We start from the raw sequence: 19,039 nt of genomic DNA on the forward strand, positions 1-19,039 counted from the left end.
GTAATTTAAAAAGCCTTCACCTGGAACCTAGTATCTTACATTATTTCTTGTTTCAGTGGATGTTTTATTATCTTTGGTGTAATTTTAAAGGGTTTAAAATGAATTCTTGAATCATTTTGTTAATAGATATTTCACGAGTAATGATTGGTTGTCAGTGGTTATTTGATATTAGCAAATAAAAACAAACATTTATGTCGTGATAAGAGTGATAACACGTTGTAGAGGCTATTGTGCACAGATATAAATACAGGTGAGCCTTGAGATTTTGGCTGGCTCTTTGGTGTGCCTTGGGCACATTAAGTTTGAAAACCACTGATCTTGAGCCAGTGTTTAGTTTGTCTGGTCTGGGCTACTAGAACTGTGGCAATGCAACATGGTGGACTTCATAGACAAGGATCCGGTCTTTAAGTAGACATAAGCTACTCATTCAAAGGTAACGATTGGCACAGTTCTTGTTTTCAGGCTATTATACCTTATATTCCATTTCTGCCAATATATCCCTGTAAATCCTTCACAATGAATCTTTAACTATCCAAAAAATGTTAATCGAAGTTCCAGTTTCAATTCCAGTAGCTCAGTCCATAGGGTAGACTTGGGTTGGGAACCGGAGGGTCGTCTGACCAAAATATGGGGCGTGGACTGGTAGCTGGAGAGGTGCCAGTTCACCTCCTGGGCACTGCCAAGGTGCGCTTGAGCAAGGCACCTAACCCCCAACCGCTCGGAGCACCTGTCATGGGCAGCCCATGGGCGGCCCCACTCTGACAGGTCCTGTTTGTGCGTGTGTGTGTTCGGACCTGTGTTTAATTGACAACAGAGTGAAAAAATTGAATTTTCCCTCGGGGATTTATAAAGTAAAAAAATTAAATTGCACTTGTTAATCAAACTGAATCTATGTGGTTTTTGAAATGTTGAAATATTCTGCAGGTTTTGCAGCGCTGCTGTTCTGGATTCCATCATGTACACATCCTGTAAATTCACACTTCACTTTACAGACTTAAAAAGATAACCATAACACAAACTGATCCTGAATAAATGTTAACTATGGAACTATGGAATACAACTGATTTTTTTTGACTGAAATTTTCCTGACTGGTATAAACCTGCAGGATCCAGAGGGAGCAGCCTGAACTACATGTCCCAGGCTCCCCTGTGGTCCCTCCCCCCGCATACCTCTGCTGTGTGCTCACGCTGCGCTGTGGGGATCCTGCACAGCACAAGTTGCCCCAACAGCAGCAGCGAGGCGCACGGCACTAAAGTTTCTCCACAGGAATGGGCAACTTTCAGAAGAGCGCTTTTCTTTTACATTTCACATCCTCGATCCTCGGAACAACAAGGGATTGGATATAAGGATCGACTGTGCTGATCAACCAGCACCAGATTTTGGGATTTGTGTTGGTGATTTCTCAATCTTTGGATTGGTTGCGCTTCATCTGAAGATAAAACTGAAGAGGGGTGTTCTCTTGTGTGGCCAGAAAAATGTGTTCCTCTACGCAGGCTCGCAGTTTAGCGAGGTTTGCCGTGGTTTTTATTCTGTTTTTGAGGCTACAACGTGGATGTGGTGCTAACACAAGGACGTGTCCCCCTCCCTGCGTGTGTATTGGGGAGCTTTTGGACTGCAGTCGGGTGAAAAGGGGCCAAATTCCAGACACGATCCCGGAATGGACAGTTCAACTGTGAGTCCAGTTAAAGAGCCTCTGTGCACCTTTATCACTGTGTTGCATAGTTGTTGTATTTGTAACTTAATGGTTAATTTGTTGAAACATCTTTTCACATCTCTGCACTTTGGGGAATAAATTCTCTGTTTTCCTTCAGCACCGACGGGACCACATTCCTGTCGTAGTGAAAACGGAATAGGTTGTAAACCACTTTAAAATCTGGCGCTGCAGGAGAAAACAACTTGAGTGGCTTTGCTTTTCTCTCCTTTAAAACTGTCCTTATTTTATTTAAGTTCAAATCCAGGCTGTAAACTCACTGCAGAACTTTTCTGCCTCATTTAAAGTCACAGACAGGCATCAAGGTCCACCTGTGACTACAAATCTTGCCTGTAATCCGATTCAACACCTTGTCATGAATCTATTTATGTGCCTTATTAGGTTTTATTTGTTTTATTGGTCCTAGCAGCAGCACATCAGGCTCCTTGAGGCCACCAGGGAAGCACAAGCAGCCTTTCAGTGTGTGTTTTTACACATCAATGTGCCATTGTCAGTCCCTCCAGACCTCTTTATTAAAGTGTAAATACTTGTGAATAAATCCTCACAGTGCCTGCAGGTAATACTTTGAAAATGAGGCTTTCTCATGCATCTCTTTTGGGTATATAGGTAGTAGTAGCAGTATTAATGGTGCTAATACTTGCAGTTTTAGTAGTAATAACAGTACTATAATAACAGGTATCTCACATAGTAAAGACATTTATACAGTATATAATGGTTTGACAGAGTGGTTACATCCACATTTTTATTTGCAGTGATTGGAGTCAGTCTTCAGGTTTCAGCTTCACAGACCTCAAGGCCTTCAAAGCCATAAAGGCATAAATCAGATGCAGTCTGTGTGCAGCCTTGGACGGCTTCCTAAAGTAATATCTCCATTACTCTCCTGTTTGCCTTCTGGCTCTATAAGATGAGACGAGGCTGAGCTCGGCCTGTTGAAGCAGAAACACCAAACGCACCTTTTAATGGCATGTTCCTCGGTGCGTTCTACTTTACAGATAATTATTCTTACTGGATTTTTTTATTGCCCAGCGTTAAGCTGCAGTACTTGATTTTTATTGTACAGTGTTAGGGGCTGTAGCGCTTGATTCACTGCCTGGTCGAGCCGTTGCCCTGCTGTTGGATTTAGTTTTTCTCTTTCTAAAATGTGCTGCTCTGGAAACTTGACGTTGCCAGAGAAAACAGACCCAGCCTGAGCCTCATAACCGAGGACGGCCTTCCAAAGAAAATGAAAAAAAAAAAAAGTTCCACATGGGGGGAAAAATTCTTTTCACTCTGGCATGCTAATTTACGAGTGGCTCTCCAGCACATCTTAAACCCCTTAAACCGCCCGACCCTTTGTTTTCCAGCACCCCATTATTTCTGCTGAATTAGCAACTCCAGAGCCAGCGATGGTACTGATTAAGGAGGAGCGTGTAGGATTAGTTTGATTCAAACTCAGAAAGAAAAGGGGGAAGGAGAAAGTAGGAGGGAGAAGAGGAGAGGAGCATGAAGAAGTGGGATTAAGCCACGAATATCTGGGAGGTTGTTGGGAGAAATAAGATACAGATTTATGCCCAGATTTAATGCCTCTGTACTTTTAAAGGTTTAAGAGTGAGGCACAACTGTAGTTTTAATTTGAAAACAATTTTAATTTTAATACGTGGAGAACTTTGAGTCAAATACCGCAAGAAGCACTCATTTCTAGACGAGTACAGACTCCTTTGAGACTTTTACAAACATTTATCAGAGAGATTTATTGTTTTTTGGTGCTAAAGAAAGACAGTTATTTGGCCAGGTACCTTTAATGCTCATTAAAAAAGACCGGAAGTAAGACAATAAAAGAAATCCTTGGGGTTTGTGTTATAGCTAATGCTAATTTATGTTAAAGCGTGTCAGCTACTTGGCCAACATTCTCAGGTTGGAGCTACACAGCAATCCTACGTGCTTTGTTTTTATGAAATTCAGCGAGTCACCAAGCTTATTTTAGAATAGAAACATACACCTTTGGAGAAGTATGAATTCCTTCAAGAATTTACAAACTTTTATCAGAGGAATTTAATGTTTTTTTGGCGCTAAAGAAGGATGTATATTTGGCCAGGTGCCTTAAATGCTTAGTAAAAAAGACAGGAAGTACGACAATAATAGGAATCCTTGGGGTTTGTGTTAAAGCTAATGATAATTCATGGTGTGCTAACTACCTGCCTAACATTCTCAGGTCGAAGCTACCTAGCAGTCCTAAGTGCTTTGCATCATCTAGCAATTTACTGGCAAAATACTACATCATTTTATTTTAATAAACAGCAAACTCTGTGAGTCACCAAGCTTATTTTAGAATAGAAACATACACCTTTGGAGAAGTACGAATTCCTTAGAGAATTTACAAACATTTATCAGAGGAAATTAATTTTTCAGAGCTAAAGAACTGAACTTATTTGGCCAAGCATCACCTACGCTCAATGAAAAAGACAGGAAGTAAGCCAAGAGGTAGACAAAAATAGGAATCCTTGGGGTCTGTGTTATAGCTAATGCTAACTTACAGGTACGTTAGCTAACATTCTGGGGTTGAAGCTACCTATCAATATTAGTACTCTGTGCTGTTAAACAATATGTGAATTAAGGGCAAAATACTACACCATTTAATTTTAATAAATAGAGAACTTTGTGGGTTACAGAATGACATGAAACACTTATTCTAGAATGGAAACATACACCTTCGGAGGATTGTACAAAGTCCTTCAAGAATTTATAAACATTTGGCTTTGAAGTCAATTTCAGCACGTTCAAGTCTGGCAAGGTAACACAGAAAATGATAGAAAGTACAAAAAGGAAGTAGAACACATTACCAATCTCAGCAGTTGACATCAAAGCTAGCACTAATTTTTGTTAGCTACTTACCTGACTGTACAAGCGACCTGTTCTAGCTGATAGCTTACAAGCTAGCAAGCAAAAGTTTATCATACTAACCCTCGAAAATCACAAATATTGTGGTCATTAATGAAAAGTACCACATACATCTGTATTTTTCCCCTTGTTTTCTCTTTAGCATTCTATTTTTTGGCTATGTTAAAAAGTTTTTGTCTTTGGCCCTGATCATTAAAAGGCATTTTCAGACTATCAGAGTTTTGGGGACTCCTTGAGAGGAACTGCCTTATGGCAAAGTCCCCAAAGAACTACATACCATCAAGAGCTTTTTTTCTGTTTGCATTCACACCACCAGTAGGCACGCTGAAGTGACGCAAGCCGGACAGCGGTTATCACTGTAAGTGGCTAGTGTATGCAGTATTGTCGCAGTCAAAACGGCTTTGTATTTCCACTGTTACATATGCTTAACAAAGCTTGGACTCAACTACTGGTCCATTTGTCCTATGTTTTTGGCCTTTTACCTTCTGTTATAAGCTGTTGTTTTTGTTTTATATTTTTTGTTGTTGACATGTCTTAGCGGGGCTTTAAAAATGGCGGTTGCTGGTGCTGCATTAGCTGTGTTCAACCAAACAACCAACACCAGTAAGTTAGTCATAGAAGAGTACCTACTCTGAGATGGGAGCTAAAAAGTCCCTCCAAACAGTGTCATAAGAACTACAATTGTTCCTAGTTCTTGCCGTACAGACACAACAACATGGGGGTTCTTAGATCTAGGTTTTTAGAACTATGACAAATCTCCTGTGGTCTGAAAATACCTGGAGATTGATGAGAAACATTTATGAAACTTGATGAAAACTTCTTTCCCATTATCATAAGTTGAGATGTTACTGACAGCTGCTCTTGTGACCTAAAGAGTGGCTCATTTATTCACTTTTCAGCCTTTGATAAGAAAGTCACACGGTACATTTTCACCAGACCAGCCGATAGAGGCTGAAGCCTGTATGCAGCAGTGTGTTATCTTGCTCCGCTCACAGCCTGCTTTGTGAGGGAAGTGGTCGTGTCAGAGCTACTTAGGGTTTATCTTGGGAGTAGGATAGGACACCTTTTCCTTATGGCCCCCAGCGCTGGAACTACAACAACAGAAACAACAACACATATGCTTGGAAAGAAAAGGAAGAGGATGGTGGGGGAAGTTAGCAATAGTGAGGCTAGGAGTAAAACTCTAGTTGAGTGGTTCATGAAACTTTCCACAAGCGAACTAAAACCTGCCCCAGAAAATTCGACAGGGGTGTTTCAGCCGTATGAAAGGCGTCCCTCTCGCTTTTCCAGGCATTGTGAATACATTAGCAGTTGATAGGTTCTTCCCCTCCTCCCAGAGCTCCTTGATGGATTCCAGATGAGGGAGGTAAGGAGGCGGAGGGGGAGGGGGAGAGGGTGAGGGGGTGTAAAAAAAAAAAGTGTCTGGCACCGCAGCGTTGATCGTGCGCAGCAGCGTCAATAACTCCACCACTTTATGGTGCACGAGGCTCCGCTTGCCAGACTCCTTGAGCTGGTTTTCAGGCTTCTTTTCAAAACAGGCAGCAAAAACAAGAGTCTCACCCCCAGTGAGCTGCAGCCAAGACTTCAGTCCAAGCTCAGGCTCAGTTGAGTTTGAGTCAGGCTCAGATCCAAGGAGGGTTCAGACAAAATGAAGACATAGACCAGAGCTACTACTCTAGACTACAATAGGCAATAAGCAACCAATGTATACATCCTTCTTAATGTAAAAATATTCCTTAAGAAGCTTCCAAAAATGTGCAAAAATCTAGGAGTTCTGATGTAAAACCTGACTAATCAATACAAACATTGCTTTGTTCTTGAAGCATAATGTATGAAATGCTAGACATGAATATTAAGGGAAATACATTTTATTAATCTGTTGGATCTGGTTTGGAAGTTCGTAAATTTTAAAGTCAAAACTGGCATGCGGTTAATACAAGTCCAGACACCAGAAAAGAGGTCTGGTCCAAGCCTCGGCCAGCACCGAAGCCTCAGCTCCAGCGGTTTATTGACTTCCCTCGCCAGGTTTCGGCCTCCTTTCAGCACAAAGAGAATCTCGCCCCGCAATAACTTATCAGCTTGTCTGTTTTGGCTCTGCTCCTCAGCAGAGGCCTGGATATGAAGTGAGCTGTTCTGGCATGGACGTTCTCCACTGTGTTACAAGGAAGGGATGAAAAGCCAGTTTTACTTTTAGACCTTTTTTGGGCTTGAATGGGAAGGAGTTTGTTTTGGAAGTTTTTCCATTAGCAAAAAAAATACTTTGAGCTATTATTTTAATAGTTTGTCCTGAAGTGAAAATGTGTCTCTTTAGTGATAGCTAGTGTGTGCGTGTGTGTGTGTGTGTGTGTGTGTGTATTTATGTATCTCTATGTGGGGTGGGAGGGTTGGGTTTTCTCTGTTCTTTTTTGTTTTCTGTTTTGGTTCACTTTGTGTTACTGTTGTATGAAACGTGCCATATAAATAAAGTTGATTTGATTTGAAGTGAACACCCACTATTAGAAAATAAATAATGAACTACTAATTTTAGAACTGGTTGAACTACTTTGTTGGGAAGATGTGGGGAAAAAAAACTTAAGTCATCAGTTTCTTAAGTTATATTCACCTACAAAATGACCATTTGTATATTAATTACCCACCATGTGTTACCTAAAACTCATGAAGAAAAGTGAGGTTCTTCTCACATGACTCCAGGGTGAATGAAGAATCCGAAAAAGGCAAACATTGATAATGAATTGGAATAAATGTACTCTGAAGTTTTTGTGAAGGACTGAGCATACGACTGGGTAAATGAGACCAGGGTTATACTGCACCAATTTGTGCAAGAGTTCGTAAATAGATATTTTGATATAAATTTGCTGTTCTTGAACGTGGAGAATGTTCACCTTTTTTGGATTTTTCGTTCACAGTAGAGGCATACTAGAAAAGTAAAGTTTTCTTCACAAATTCAGTGTAACCTGTGCTGAGTAATTGATACACAAATGGTCGTTTTATAGGGGAAGTGTTCTTTCAAGCCCAGTTTACACCAAGCATTACGGTACAGTTCAGGTCGGTACACGTTTTTTCTGTTTCCACTGCGTAAAAAGTTGTGAATGGCACCAATAGAACCGTTCTGTACCGTTCCCATTTTTGATCATCCCTCTGTTGAGGTTCCTAGCACACAGATCTGGTACTGTTTGCAGTGGAAACGCCAGGATCTAGGTACCATGTTTGAAAGGTACTTTTGGTTCCAAAGGTACCATACCAAAAGTGTTTGTTGGAAACTGGGCTTTAGTGACTTCATGGTGACTTTAGGTGATATCTGAAACTGTATTCAGTTTTATTTACATCGTCTGTTTGTGACAGTACGTCAGCAATAACTCTTGTTCTTGCTTATTTTTGTGACCGTTCTGCTTCAATTCATCCCCGTCAGGTTTGCACTAACCCAAACTTTAATTACAGTGACTTTCCTTTGATGCGTTTCCCCTGTTCACAGTGTCAAGGCACAATAACACAGTGAATTTGTATGTAATTATGTTTGCTGTGTTGACCTAAATGGAGGACTGCAGCAGCTGAGAAATACAGTCCATGGTGTATACTTTTCCCTTAATTTTTGCCTTCTTTTTTTCCTTCACAGGGACCTGAGCCATAACAAATTGCAGGTGCTTGACGGCACTTTGTTTTCCAAATTGCAACATTTAAGTGAAATGTAAGTACGCCTTGTTGTTCTCAGTGCTTTCTAGAGTAAACGCAGGATTTTACAAACAGCCTCCATCACTGTTCTGCATGTGACAAACTGTTTCTTTTTCTCAATGTGTGCAGAAAGCTGAACCACAATGAACTGGATGCAATACCTGATCTGGGCCCTTACTCTTCGAACATAACGACACTTATCTTGTAAGTAAGACTTTTATTAAATTCTGTGAGCACTTATCCAGACTCTCACTTCAGACTAGTGTCGAGGATAATCCAGAGTTGTCATTGCTGGTTAAAATAGTGAGCTGGGAAGTGGTTCCTCCCCCTTCTTTCCCTCCGGAGAGCAAACCCTTTTGGCTGAGCTGGTTCCCAGACAGGGCAGCAGTCTGAGACATGGCAGCCAGCCCCAGACGGGTCACGTGGTTGAAGACAAATGCCATCAACAGAAATGGAAATGTTTTGTTTGGTGGCTTTTGCTGCTGTTGGTGTATTTTTAACCTGGAGGCAGTGACGTGACGCTGGAGAGAGGGAAAATCTGTCATGTGAAAATCCAAATTTGGGGATTTTTATGTGGATGCATCTGTGTGGCCATTTATAGGACTCAGAAGTGAATGGTGGTTCATCTGAAAACAAGGTTTTAAGTTCCTGAGAATGCAAAAATGTGTTTGTCTGTCTTCGTAAGGAAGATGATTTTGTGTATATATGGAGCAGAAACAACAGTGTCTTAAAACAATTGGCTGATTTTGTGAGATTATCTGGAGTAAAACCGTTTGACTTGTCGTATTTCATCCTGCTCAGACTCTAACCAGAAGATTCTTTGGTGTATTGTTGTGCAATACGTGCTTTCAGAAGAACACCAGATATTAGTTTGTGAAACCTCAACAATTTTATTTGCTTTCTCTGGCACGTCTCTCCAAAAACCGACTGACATGAAGTTATTGTAGAAGAATGTATCCGTCTCCCGGCTTGATGAGGCGTATTCCTTATCAAGCCCCAACACGGCGCTCAGCAGCAGCCACAGGGTGTGTGGCCGTCAGACAATTTGTTTGCACGTTTAGCGCAGGAGCGTCACCTCCAGCTATAAGTTTCAGCACAAAGAAGATGGGCGGGATGGTTTGTGTAAGTCAAAGCAAGCTCCTCTACACCTTAGGTGTCATTTTTTTACAGCATTATTTGAGGGCTAATAAGTGTATATTTTATTTAAGTTTCCCCACTACACAATTTTTTTATCCTGAGCCAAGAAAAAAAACGTTTTACTTTTTGTTCCACATACAAATAACACCTGGTGTGAATGGCTGCATTGTTCTCTGAATGGTTCGAAAGAGGTCACAGGTTCATCATGCCATAACTGCTGTGTGTGCTGTCCAAGTACCCTTGAGCAACTCTGGATTGAAGTGCAGAGTTCCTGCACAGATTCAGTTTAAAAAATTCCAGACTTTAGCCAAACCATAATTTCTTTATTCGATTTGTTGTTCAGTGTGGTTTACCCGAAGTCGTGTCATCCCTGTTAACTCTGATTTTAAAGGACCAGTGTGCAGGATTTGGCAGGATCCATTTTCAGAAATGGAATATAATATTCATAAATATGTTTTTATTAATGTGTAATCACTAAGGAAAAACCAAGTTGTGTTTACATTAGCTTAGATTGAGCCGTTTATATCTACACAGGGAGTGGGTCCTCTTACAAGCAGCCCTCCATGTTGCATCGCCATGTTTCTACAGTAACCCAGAATGGACAAACCAAACACTGGCTCTAGATAGGGCCTTTTAGTTGTTTTTTTTTGTTTTGTTTTGGTTTTTGTTACCTGAAAGCCACGGTTGATTCTACTAAATGCTTAGACGGGGAGGGGTGAGCTGACAAATATTCAGTTAGTTTCACTCTTCAATCAAATTGAGTTATTTTTTCCTTCAAAGTTACATGTCTGTTTTTGACCATGTAACAGTAATGCCCAGTGAAAAAGACAGGAAGTAGAAGAGGTAGGAATTCTAGCAGTTTGCCTCATAGCTAATGCTAATTTATGTTAGCTACTTATCTAACCATCCAGAGTTATAGTGGTTTGCTTCATAGCTAATGCTAATTTATATTAGCTGTGTACCTAGCCATCCAGAATTTAATGGTTTGCTTCATAGCTAGTGCTAATTTATGTTAGCTACTTATCTAACCATCCAGAGTTATAGTGGTTTTCTTCACAGCTAATGCTAATTTATGTTAACTACTTACCTAACCACCCAGAGTTTTAACTAGTTAGCCTAGCTAATAGCTCCAAGCCAGTAAGCCACAGTTTCCTATTTCCTAACCCCTAAAATTCCTAATGCCATGGTAATTTGATTTTTAAAAAGACTTGATTAACATTGATATTTGTATAGTAAGTTTTCAGTGTAGCAGACAAGTTGGTTGCTAACTTGCTACTTTGCTATCTTGCTTGGATTGTTTTGAGATAGTCTTTTGGCTCCACTCTTTAAGGTCAAAGTGGTGTCATATGTGCCTTAATACACTCCAGATAAAGTTTATTTTTCAAAGCAGCAAATGTCACCGCAAATAAAAGCAGTTTTAAATCAATAACAGATAAAAACATTGCATTTTTTTGTAAAGCCTTGTCTGTCCTCCCTAAGTTGACACTGTCTTTTTGTTTAGTTATACAGAACTGTAAAGTCAGGGGCATAATTCAGTTCAAACAAAGCAATATGAAGAAGAAGAGCACACACAGAAGAAACTGAAATTCACACTTGCCCTCACACTCACACTGCCTGTGTTGGCTGCCGCCCTCCTCCTTCAGATTAGGTGGCGTTGTGTGATTTTTCCAGAATTTCTCTCCCGTCTTCAGTTTCTCCGAGCTGGGAGGGTAGTAAAGAGAAGAAAAAAAAAAAGACCTCGGGGTATCGAATACCACTTATTCAAACAGCCAGTCAGACATAGCGGCAGCTCTCGCCGACTTCTTTGACCTCGCAGCTCTGAGTAAAAACAAACGGCAATAACCCTGCAGCTGGTAGTAATTGAGTCGTGATCATCTTAATTAATTGAACAATTTCCCAGGAATTTATGGAGGGGGTAAACCCCACCACCGCTAAATCCCTCTGCCCGTGTTCAGGGGGGTTCTAACAAATGACCTGGAGATTCCACGTCTGATTAGGTATATTAGGAGGTGAGCCTCTTGGTATGTCTACGGAAATGGGAACCTTGTAGAAGACGAGGATTACAAACCGAAACAGTAGTGATTAAAGTGACAGTTTCATATGTGCGATAGGGATTCAACTAAAGAACATTTTCATAATCAGTTAGTTGTTTTTGATTAATTAATTTATTGTCTAGTCTATTATAAGGTCTTTTTCACTATTTCCCTAATTCCAAGTTGATCTAAATTCATGTATCCATCTTTTAATTTCTTTTTGTCAACATCAGTTAACCTCTTCTGTGTGAAAGTCAAAATTTCTGATGTTAGACATCTTTAAACCCACCTCTGAACCTAATAGTTTACTTTGGTTGCACTTAACCTGTCAGCAAAGTGTAGATTAAGCTTACTCACTCTGACAAGTGGGACCAAAAAATAATCTGTCCAAAATTCAGTCTTAAATTTACTTTAAAATTGTCTTGAAAATGTCTGATACCTGTGTTAGCTCCGAAAACTTAAATTAAATCGGCAAAAAAACTAATAAAATGTCGTCTCATTCACAGTTTGATTGACAGGTGATCTCCTAGAACTGAATGGCAGGAACACCACAGTAAAGTGAACTTATAGTTGTATAGTATACTTATATAACACCCATAATTTGACATTTTTCAGTGCTGCAGGCGCTACAGAAATACATCGATACTTCAGGAATTTTACAGCTCCCCTCTCATTTTACGTGAAGGTCCTTCAGTTCACGTGTTAATACGATCCCTGCCTCTCTCCGCTCCGACTGCGAGCCGACGTGTTAGGATGATCAGCCATCCGAGTGAGATATGTGCAGAGTTTAATATGGCGTCTCAACAGCGAACGCAGCCCCTGGTTTTCATTACAGGCGCCACTGCAGAGAGAGGGAGTCATCAGATGGCTTCTCAAAACTCTGTTCTTTTTCCAATAGGAAATACCACACACTCGCACATGAACGCACCACCACACAACCACACACACACACACACACACACTACGAGAGAGACAGTTTTAGAAAAAGCGACTTTCCATTTAAAGAGCTTCCCCCATTAAAGGCATTAGTCCCTGCTCAGTGGACAAAGCTTTCCTGAAAACACAACAACAAAACAACTTCATAATGGATGTTGGAATCTTACGTAACAACATAACTTTACAGTGTGTAAAAGCGGTCAGTTTGACAGCCAAAAATACTGGTTTCATCAAGGGTGCTGGCAGGTACGTGCTTGTGTGAAACCCACATCATGTTGGTGCAATAAGCCTGTAATAGTTCTCAAAAAAAAAAAAAAGAGTTAGACTGACTTTACACCCATAGGAAACATTGTGTGTGGTTGCAGTCACAGCAGCACAACAGCATTGATTTAGTGTCTATCTTCTACTTGCCTCAGTTTAATAATGAGTGCATATTCTATCAATACTCAAGATGCCCCGGGCTGTTATTGACACATGGCTGGCCTTCTATTGACTTCCACTAACAGCGGCAAAGCCCTACAACCACAGCTGTAATGGCTCTATAATCACGTTATCTGATAGCAGCAAGTGGATGAACAAATTTGAAGTGTGTGTAATTGAAGTGTACAATGCTCGGCTTGTTTGTGTGTGGAGGAGACGGAGGAGTGCTCGTCCAGTTGTTGTTGAGATGGAGGGGGGAAAGGAAAACAGTAGGGTTGGCCCGAGTGTTTGCAATTGTCTGGCCGTGCAGTCACACAGAGTTTATGGTTGACTTGGTGTTTAAAGGTGCGCCACAGAAGAAGAGTACTGCATATAATGAATCTTAGAGGGCTCATAGGTTAATGGAATACTTAGTTGACTGGATACCTACCCAGCAAAACTTCAGGATCGTGCCCAGGCCACACGTTATACACAACGCTGCCCTGCAAATATTTCACAATAAAACTCAAACTTTATTTTCAAGTGCATTTCATTTCTGACGCAGACTTTTTTATTTTGAATACTGTTTCTTGCTGTGGAGTGAGTGACTAATGGACGGCTACTTGACAGAGACAAAGAACAAGATGGACGATGATGGGTGGACGATGTATTAATCCGTGTGGACCTTGAAGTAGTGACTAAGTACAAATCTGGACCTCATGGCTGAACCAGTTGGGAACCACTGCTCTAGATATTCTGCAGCCGAGCAGGACTGCTCACATGAGCAGTGTGGCTGCTCATGAGGTTCCGTAACGCACACATGCTGCTCGTGCAGGCTTTGTGGCCCAGGTGTTCGGCTATGTCCACACTAATAGGTTTTTGTTTTAAAACGCATAACTGCTGCTATTGTTAAACCTGGCTTCCACACGACTGTGGTGTTTTGGAACCCCTAAAACAAAGACTTTAAAAGGCTCTGACCCCGTTTTATGTTGAAAGCCCTGGGGTTGCGTTTAAGCCTGGACAGGTGGAAACGGAGACTTCTGAAAACAATCCTTCCTGTGTGGGTTACGTTACTCCTTTCCCATTGCTGTGGCTTTTTCAGGTGATGGATAATGCTCCCAGTACCACTCTGGTGTTGAGGTATTGGCTTTCCTGGTACCCCCAGTCAGCTTTCCGACACCTTTACCACGTCTTCCTTGGTCCAAACAAAGAAATCTCTGGTCTTCCTTTCACCATCTCTGTAGTGTTCTCTGTAGTTAAGCAACAACCATAGAATAGACAATCTGCTGCGCATGCCCAATGTAGAAAACTCCCCGTTGTGCTTGAAGAACTCTGTTTCCCAGCAGCGCTTGCTTGATCATGTGACAACATGGTGCTTTGAATTACCACTCAATAATGCTCCAAAGAACAGAAACAGAAATAGTAACTGTTTGGAGAAGCACTGGATGTTGACTTAATGCACACGAACAAAGGACGGAGATGCAGCTAGCAGGTTTTGAGTCAGAGCACAGCAGATTTATTTCAAAGGCAGATTTATTTCAATTCTCTAAATGACTCATAGGTGTGTGGTTTGAGCTCTGCAATGACAAGTACAAACATATTGACAATAAATCAAACATCAAGTAATATTGTGCAGCGACAAGGTGAATCAAAGCGTTAAAGAAACTAACTTACATGACGCACGCATCATGCATGCTGTGCGAAAGAACAAAGAAAGGGAGGCAACATATGTATCGTTTCATTTCAGGAAAGTGGGTGCACCTGAGGGAGGTGGCAGCGCTTGATTTATCCTCCTCGCCTTTGCTGGGTCAGGTGATCTCTTTTGGGAGAATTTAAACAGCCACCCCCAAAACCGTTATGGTTTCGATTCAGAGTCTCGAAGATAGGTGTGAGCTTAACTAGCGTGAGCAGCAGGCGTGTGGCTGGCTGCTTCGGCAACACGTGATCAAGCTAGGGCTGCTGGGAAACGGAGCTCTTAAAGGATAATAGGGAGTTTTTTACACCCAGTGTACATGATTGGTTATGTGATATATTATGTTTTCAGGCGTGTTAGTATGGATGGAGATTACTTCTGAAACATTGCTTAAATGCTCCAGTGTACAGAGGTAGATTTCATTTTAAAATGCCGCTTTAAAATAAAAACGTATCAGTGTGGATGTGGCCTCAGACAGGAAGTGTGCACCAGCCCCTCTCTCCGTGGCTCTACTTTCCCCCCTGAGAGAAACTGGAAAGACTGGTTCTTTCTTACCGGGCGGCCTTCCCTCTCTCAGCGACCAGTCAGGGGAACATGAAAATTGAGATACAGGTGGTGTGCAGCGCTTTTGTTTGGGACGTGGGGGCCGTGGTGCATGGAAAGCCCTCTGCAAATCTCCAAACAAAAGAGCTGCCTGTGCCGTTTTTGTCATAGACAATGATCTGTGCTTTACTGTAGCCTTGTAGTTACTGCACACCAAAAACTTTCCTTAAAGTTTTGAGGTTTTAGTTTTGAGTTGAGAGGGTTAGAGAGATGATGTCAGGGTAAGAGAGCAGCCTGCTGACCTCTCTGTAACTCTGGGGACAGACAGAAGCCACTGCAGCAAGGAGGTTCATGCACAAAGCTGAGTGAAACAAAAAGGATGATATAAAGAAAGCTTCACACTGGCTGTGGAGTTTCCATTCTGCAGAGGCTTGCTAGCTGGTCGAACTCCATGTAACAGTATAACAGTTTAACACAGCAGTGATTTGATTTGGTTTAAGGTCTTTCAGCAGTTTCAGTGCATCATAAAATTTTTGTATATTTTGGGCAAGTCAGCCCCCACACCCTGCCAGCCCCCTCGCCTACTGTCTCTCCCTGCCACAGCACCAAGGTTGACTCAAGCATTAAGCTTAGGAACACGCTCTGGCGGGTTTTATTCCAGCGTTTCCCCACAGTCCCGCCAAACTCTCCGGGCTGTCGTCCATCTTGAATCTTTGTTGACTGGTGAATCTTCCCTTCTGTATGTTTGAATCAGGAGATTTTCCAAAAGGTGTTGCACTTTCCAGATGGAGGAGCCTGTTTCTATGGAGATGTGTGCTGTGAAAGCAGTCAACACATCAGAGTTCTCTCAGTGTTAGCACTCAGTGTTTTGAATAGGTGAGACATCTCGGTTTCACGGTGGCGTGGTGCCGTGCTGTCTCTCTGCCTGACGTGGATGAATGAGTATAAAACTTGAGATCAGGATCAGACTAACCTGCAGTGTCATGAGAGCAAAGGCCTCACTGGGTGTGAATAGACTGCTTCTATCGTCCAGAACTTGGGGATGTTTGGTGTTTCTGATAATGGAAGAAAAAAATCAGCTTTCCAATTGGAGAATAATTAATCATCTGAATGTTTCAGCTCGGGGCTGTTACAGTCAGGGAATTTCCCATGCACTGATTAAAGGTGGCTCAACAGGGCGATATGCGGTATTACCACAATATTTGGTTGTTATTCCGATTTTAGAGCTTTGTAAATAAGCTTCATTGTTAGGCTGTTATTAAGAATATCGTTGCTTTTTAAATGACAACAATGACACACTTAAATGTAGTACACAGTAGGACGATGAGGTGCTTTAAGGCGTCTCTCAGCTGAGACGCTTTGGTTGCTATGATATGGAAGTATCCACAGAAGTAAAAATGTCCGCAAAAGGTAGAGTACCTACTCGTTCCGGATGAAGGACAGGCTGAAACACACAGGGAGAGAAGATGGACTCGCCGGTCTGTGTGGGTTCAATATTAATATCTCCTCCTTTGTTGATGTTGTTGGCTGATCTGATGGTTGGTCTTTGTGGTATTTGTCCCGCCCCTACCCCACTGTGATTTGAAGGCAGAGTAAAAAGTGACAGTCCAGTTAAATGTCTGCAGTGCTAGCGCCACCATGACAAGATGTTTCCATACACACACTGACAAGTCAAGGGAGATTTAATAAGACAAAGAACGGATGAATGACATTCAGGCCTAAATAAAATCACTACTGTCCATGTAGGCGATTTATTTGTCAACTAGAAAATCTACCATGGCTTTTGCCCTGTAGATCGACTTAATTGTTTGTTTCGTCAGCTGACAGTTGCGTGGTTGCAGCAGCTGGAAGGCACATTACACTCTGGTTTTCCTAGCCCACGTCCATACTTGTTAAGCAGTGCACCGTTGCACTGCAGTGGAGCAAATCCAGTGACTAGTGGGTGCAGCCTTTTACCCAAATCTGAATTCAGCTTTCCGCAACCAGAAAAGAATGGCAAACGTGCAATGCTCAGCGTAGAATGAATGCTGGGTGCCCTGTTGCATTGCTGGTGTTTGTACAATAGTGTAAATATGCAGCACCTTCATGAAAAACAAACCATGAACATAGCAGTTGTGGTGGTTGTTTTCCATCCCCTGCAGTTGGCTTGTTAATAGAACAATATTGCATTATTGCAGTTATCACGCCACCTCGAGTTTTAGCTCTGCCCATGACAGCTGCCACTCTCCTGAAGCAGTCCATGCTGTGGGTCAGTTGATTGACAGCTCCCAACAATTAAATATTAACGACACCACATCCCAAATTAAACCTACATTAGGAAACTGTCCTCAGTGTTTTCTCGCCGGCTGCTGGAAAAGTGAATCAGAAAAACTAACAGCCCTCTGGTCAGTAAGGTGTACACTGTAGCTGGAGGGGTGACTGTAACCATCGCAATGAATACTGAAAACGAGGCCTGTAGTCTGGTACATTGGAGGGAATTCCTGCCTCCCCCCTTCACTCTCTCTCTACTGCCGAGTCTCATACACAAAGAGGGCACTGTACAGGCTCTGTTTATAACTAAGCAGTCCCTGCACTGCAATTTAGGAGGCGTGCAGCTCAGGAAATTGCTGGCCTCTGCCGAGGCATGCTTTCACTGAGGGAATGGTATTCATCAGCCAAGTAATTGGCAGGTTACTTTTTTAAATACCTTGTTGGTAATTACCTTATAAACAAAATCACACATCACTAAACTGAAAGGTTGTTTGGACTTGGTGTGAAGAGCAGCAACATTGATCATACTGAGCAATTTGTTGGCATATTTGACATATGCATGCAGCATCAGCAAAAAAAACTGACAGTGTTTCGCGTTGGGTGGTAAGTTATTGCTTTACAAGCGCGTGAGAGTTTGTCATTTTTTAATACCACAGACTAATTGAGGGACTTGACTGTTTGCATATCTGGAAACATGAAACTGGCGTGCACCACTAGTCAAATACACAGTATTTTTGTCATTTATTGGAGCGATGGTCTCTGTATTTTCAGAGCAAACAACAGGATCACCAGGATCTCTGTGGAGCAGCTCAGGCCCTTCCTCGCTCTGGAAACACTCGACCTCAGCAACAACAACATCGTGGAAATAAAGGCCAGCTCCTTCCCCGCTCTGCCTCTCAAGAACCTGTGAGTGTCACCACTTCTGTTTGTGCCCAACATGTGTTATTTCTGGAGAGTATGTTATAAACCACACCCTATGTTCCTGTTGTCTCTCAGGTTCCTCAACAACAATCGTATCTCATCACTCGAGACGGGCTGCTTCACCAACCTGTCCAGCAGTCTGCAGGTTCTACGGCTCAACCGCAACCGCCTCTCCACCATCCCAGCGAAGATCTTCCAGCTGCCCAACCTGCAGCATCTGTAAGTTCCATTGTTTCTATGCTTTATGAGAGAAATATCTCAACTGTGAGAATTCGTGATGTCTCATATGATCATCTTGATACTTTTTAAACACTCTAAGTAGAATTAGTCCTTTTCTGACCTTTGCCCTGACTACATACACGAGCAGGGTTTGAACAAGGTGCTTGAGGTACTTGGATAAAATTTAGAGGAGAGCAGAATCATAAATTATTTTATGCAACATGTCAGAAAATGTTTTAAACCAGAGAGCCAGGAATGGCTATGCTTGCAATTATTTTCTAATGCTGTATGAGCGGTATGAGTCTAGCGCGCCAACACATTGGTAGACGTCAATAAACTGTCAGTGCCTGAATGTTTCACTAGCCTGCAAAACACTCACACTGGAGCAGCATCAGCAGTTGTGCGAGTTGTGAGGTGTAAAACCAGTGGTTTCCAACTGGTCGCAGTCCAAAAACGATCCTGAATGGACCGCAAGCGACTCGCAAACGTGTCAGCTTTGTAAAAAACTCATTATATTTTCAAGTACAGTGAATTTCTAGCACAGAGCTTTTAATTTGAAGTGCTGTTTCCTGCTGTAGAGTGAAGAATGGACAGCTACTCGACAGAGACAGCAAACTAGCTCAACAACATGGCCAAATGCAAGTTTTATG

At 41.9% G+C, this 19,039-nt stretch overlaps 1 protein-coding gene across 1 annotated transcript in view; it reads left to right on the plus strand.

The window, feature by feature from the left end:
• The first annotated feature begins 1,212 nt into the window (after positions 1 to 1,212).
• Positions 1,213 to 19,039, plus strand: part of lrig3 (leucine-rich repeats and immunoglobulin-like domains 3) — a 28,651-nt gene continuing 10,824 nt past the window's right edge. Inside the window, exons 1-5 of the mRNA XM_050035911.1 lie at positions 1,213 to 1,673; positions 8,203 to 8,274; positions 8,388 to 8,462; positions 18,021 to 18,155; positions 18,246 to 18,389. Of these exons, the coding sequence (XP_049891868.1) occupies positions 1,477 to 1,673; positions 8,203 to 8,274; positions 8,388 to 8,462; positions 18,021 to 18,155; positions 18,246 to 18,389 (623 nt within the window). The 5' untranslated portion in view covers positions 1,213 to 1,476. The remainder of the gene's footprint in view (positions 1,674 to 8,202; positions 8,275 to 8,387; positions 8,463 to 18,020; positions 18,156 to 18,245; positions 18,390 to 19,039) is intronic.

This window comes from Epinephelus moara, chromosome 23, assembly GCF_006386435.1.
Source record: "Epinephelus moara isolate mb chromosome 23, YSFRI_EMoa_1.0, whole genome shotgun sequence".
NCBI classification, from domain to species: Eukaryota; Metazoa; Chordata; class Actinopteri; order Perciformes; family Serranidae; genus Epinephelus; species Epinephelus moara.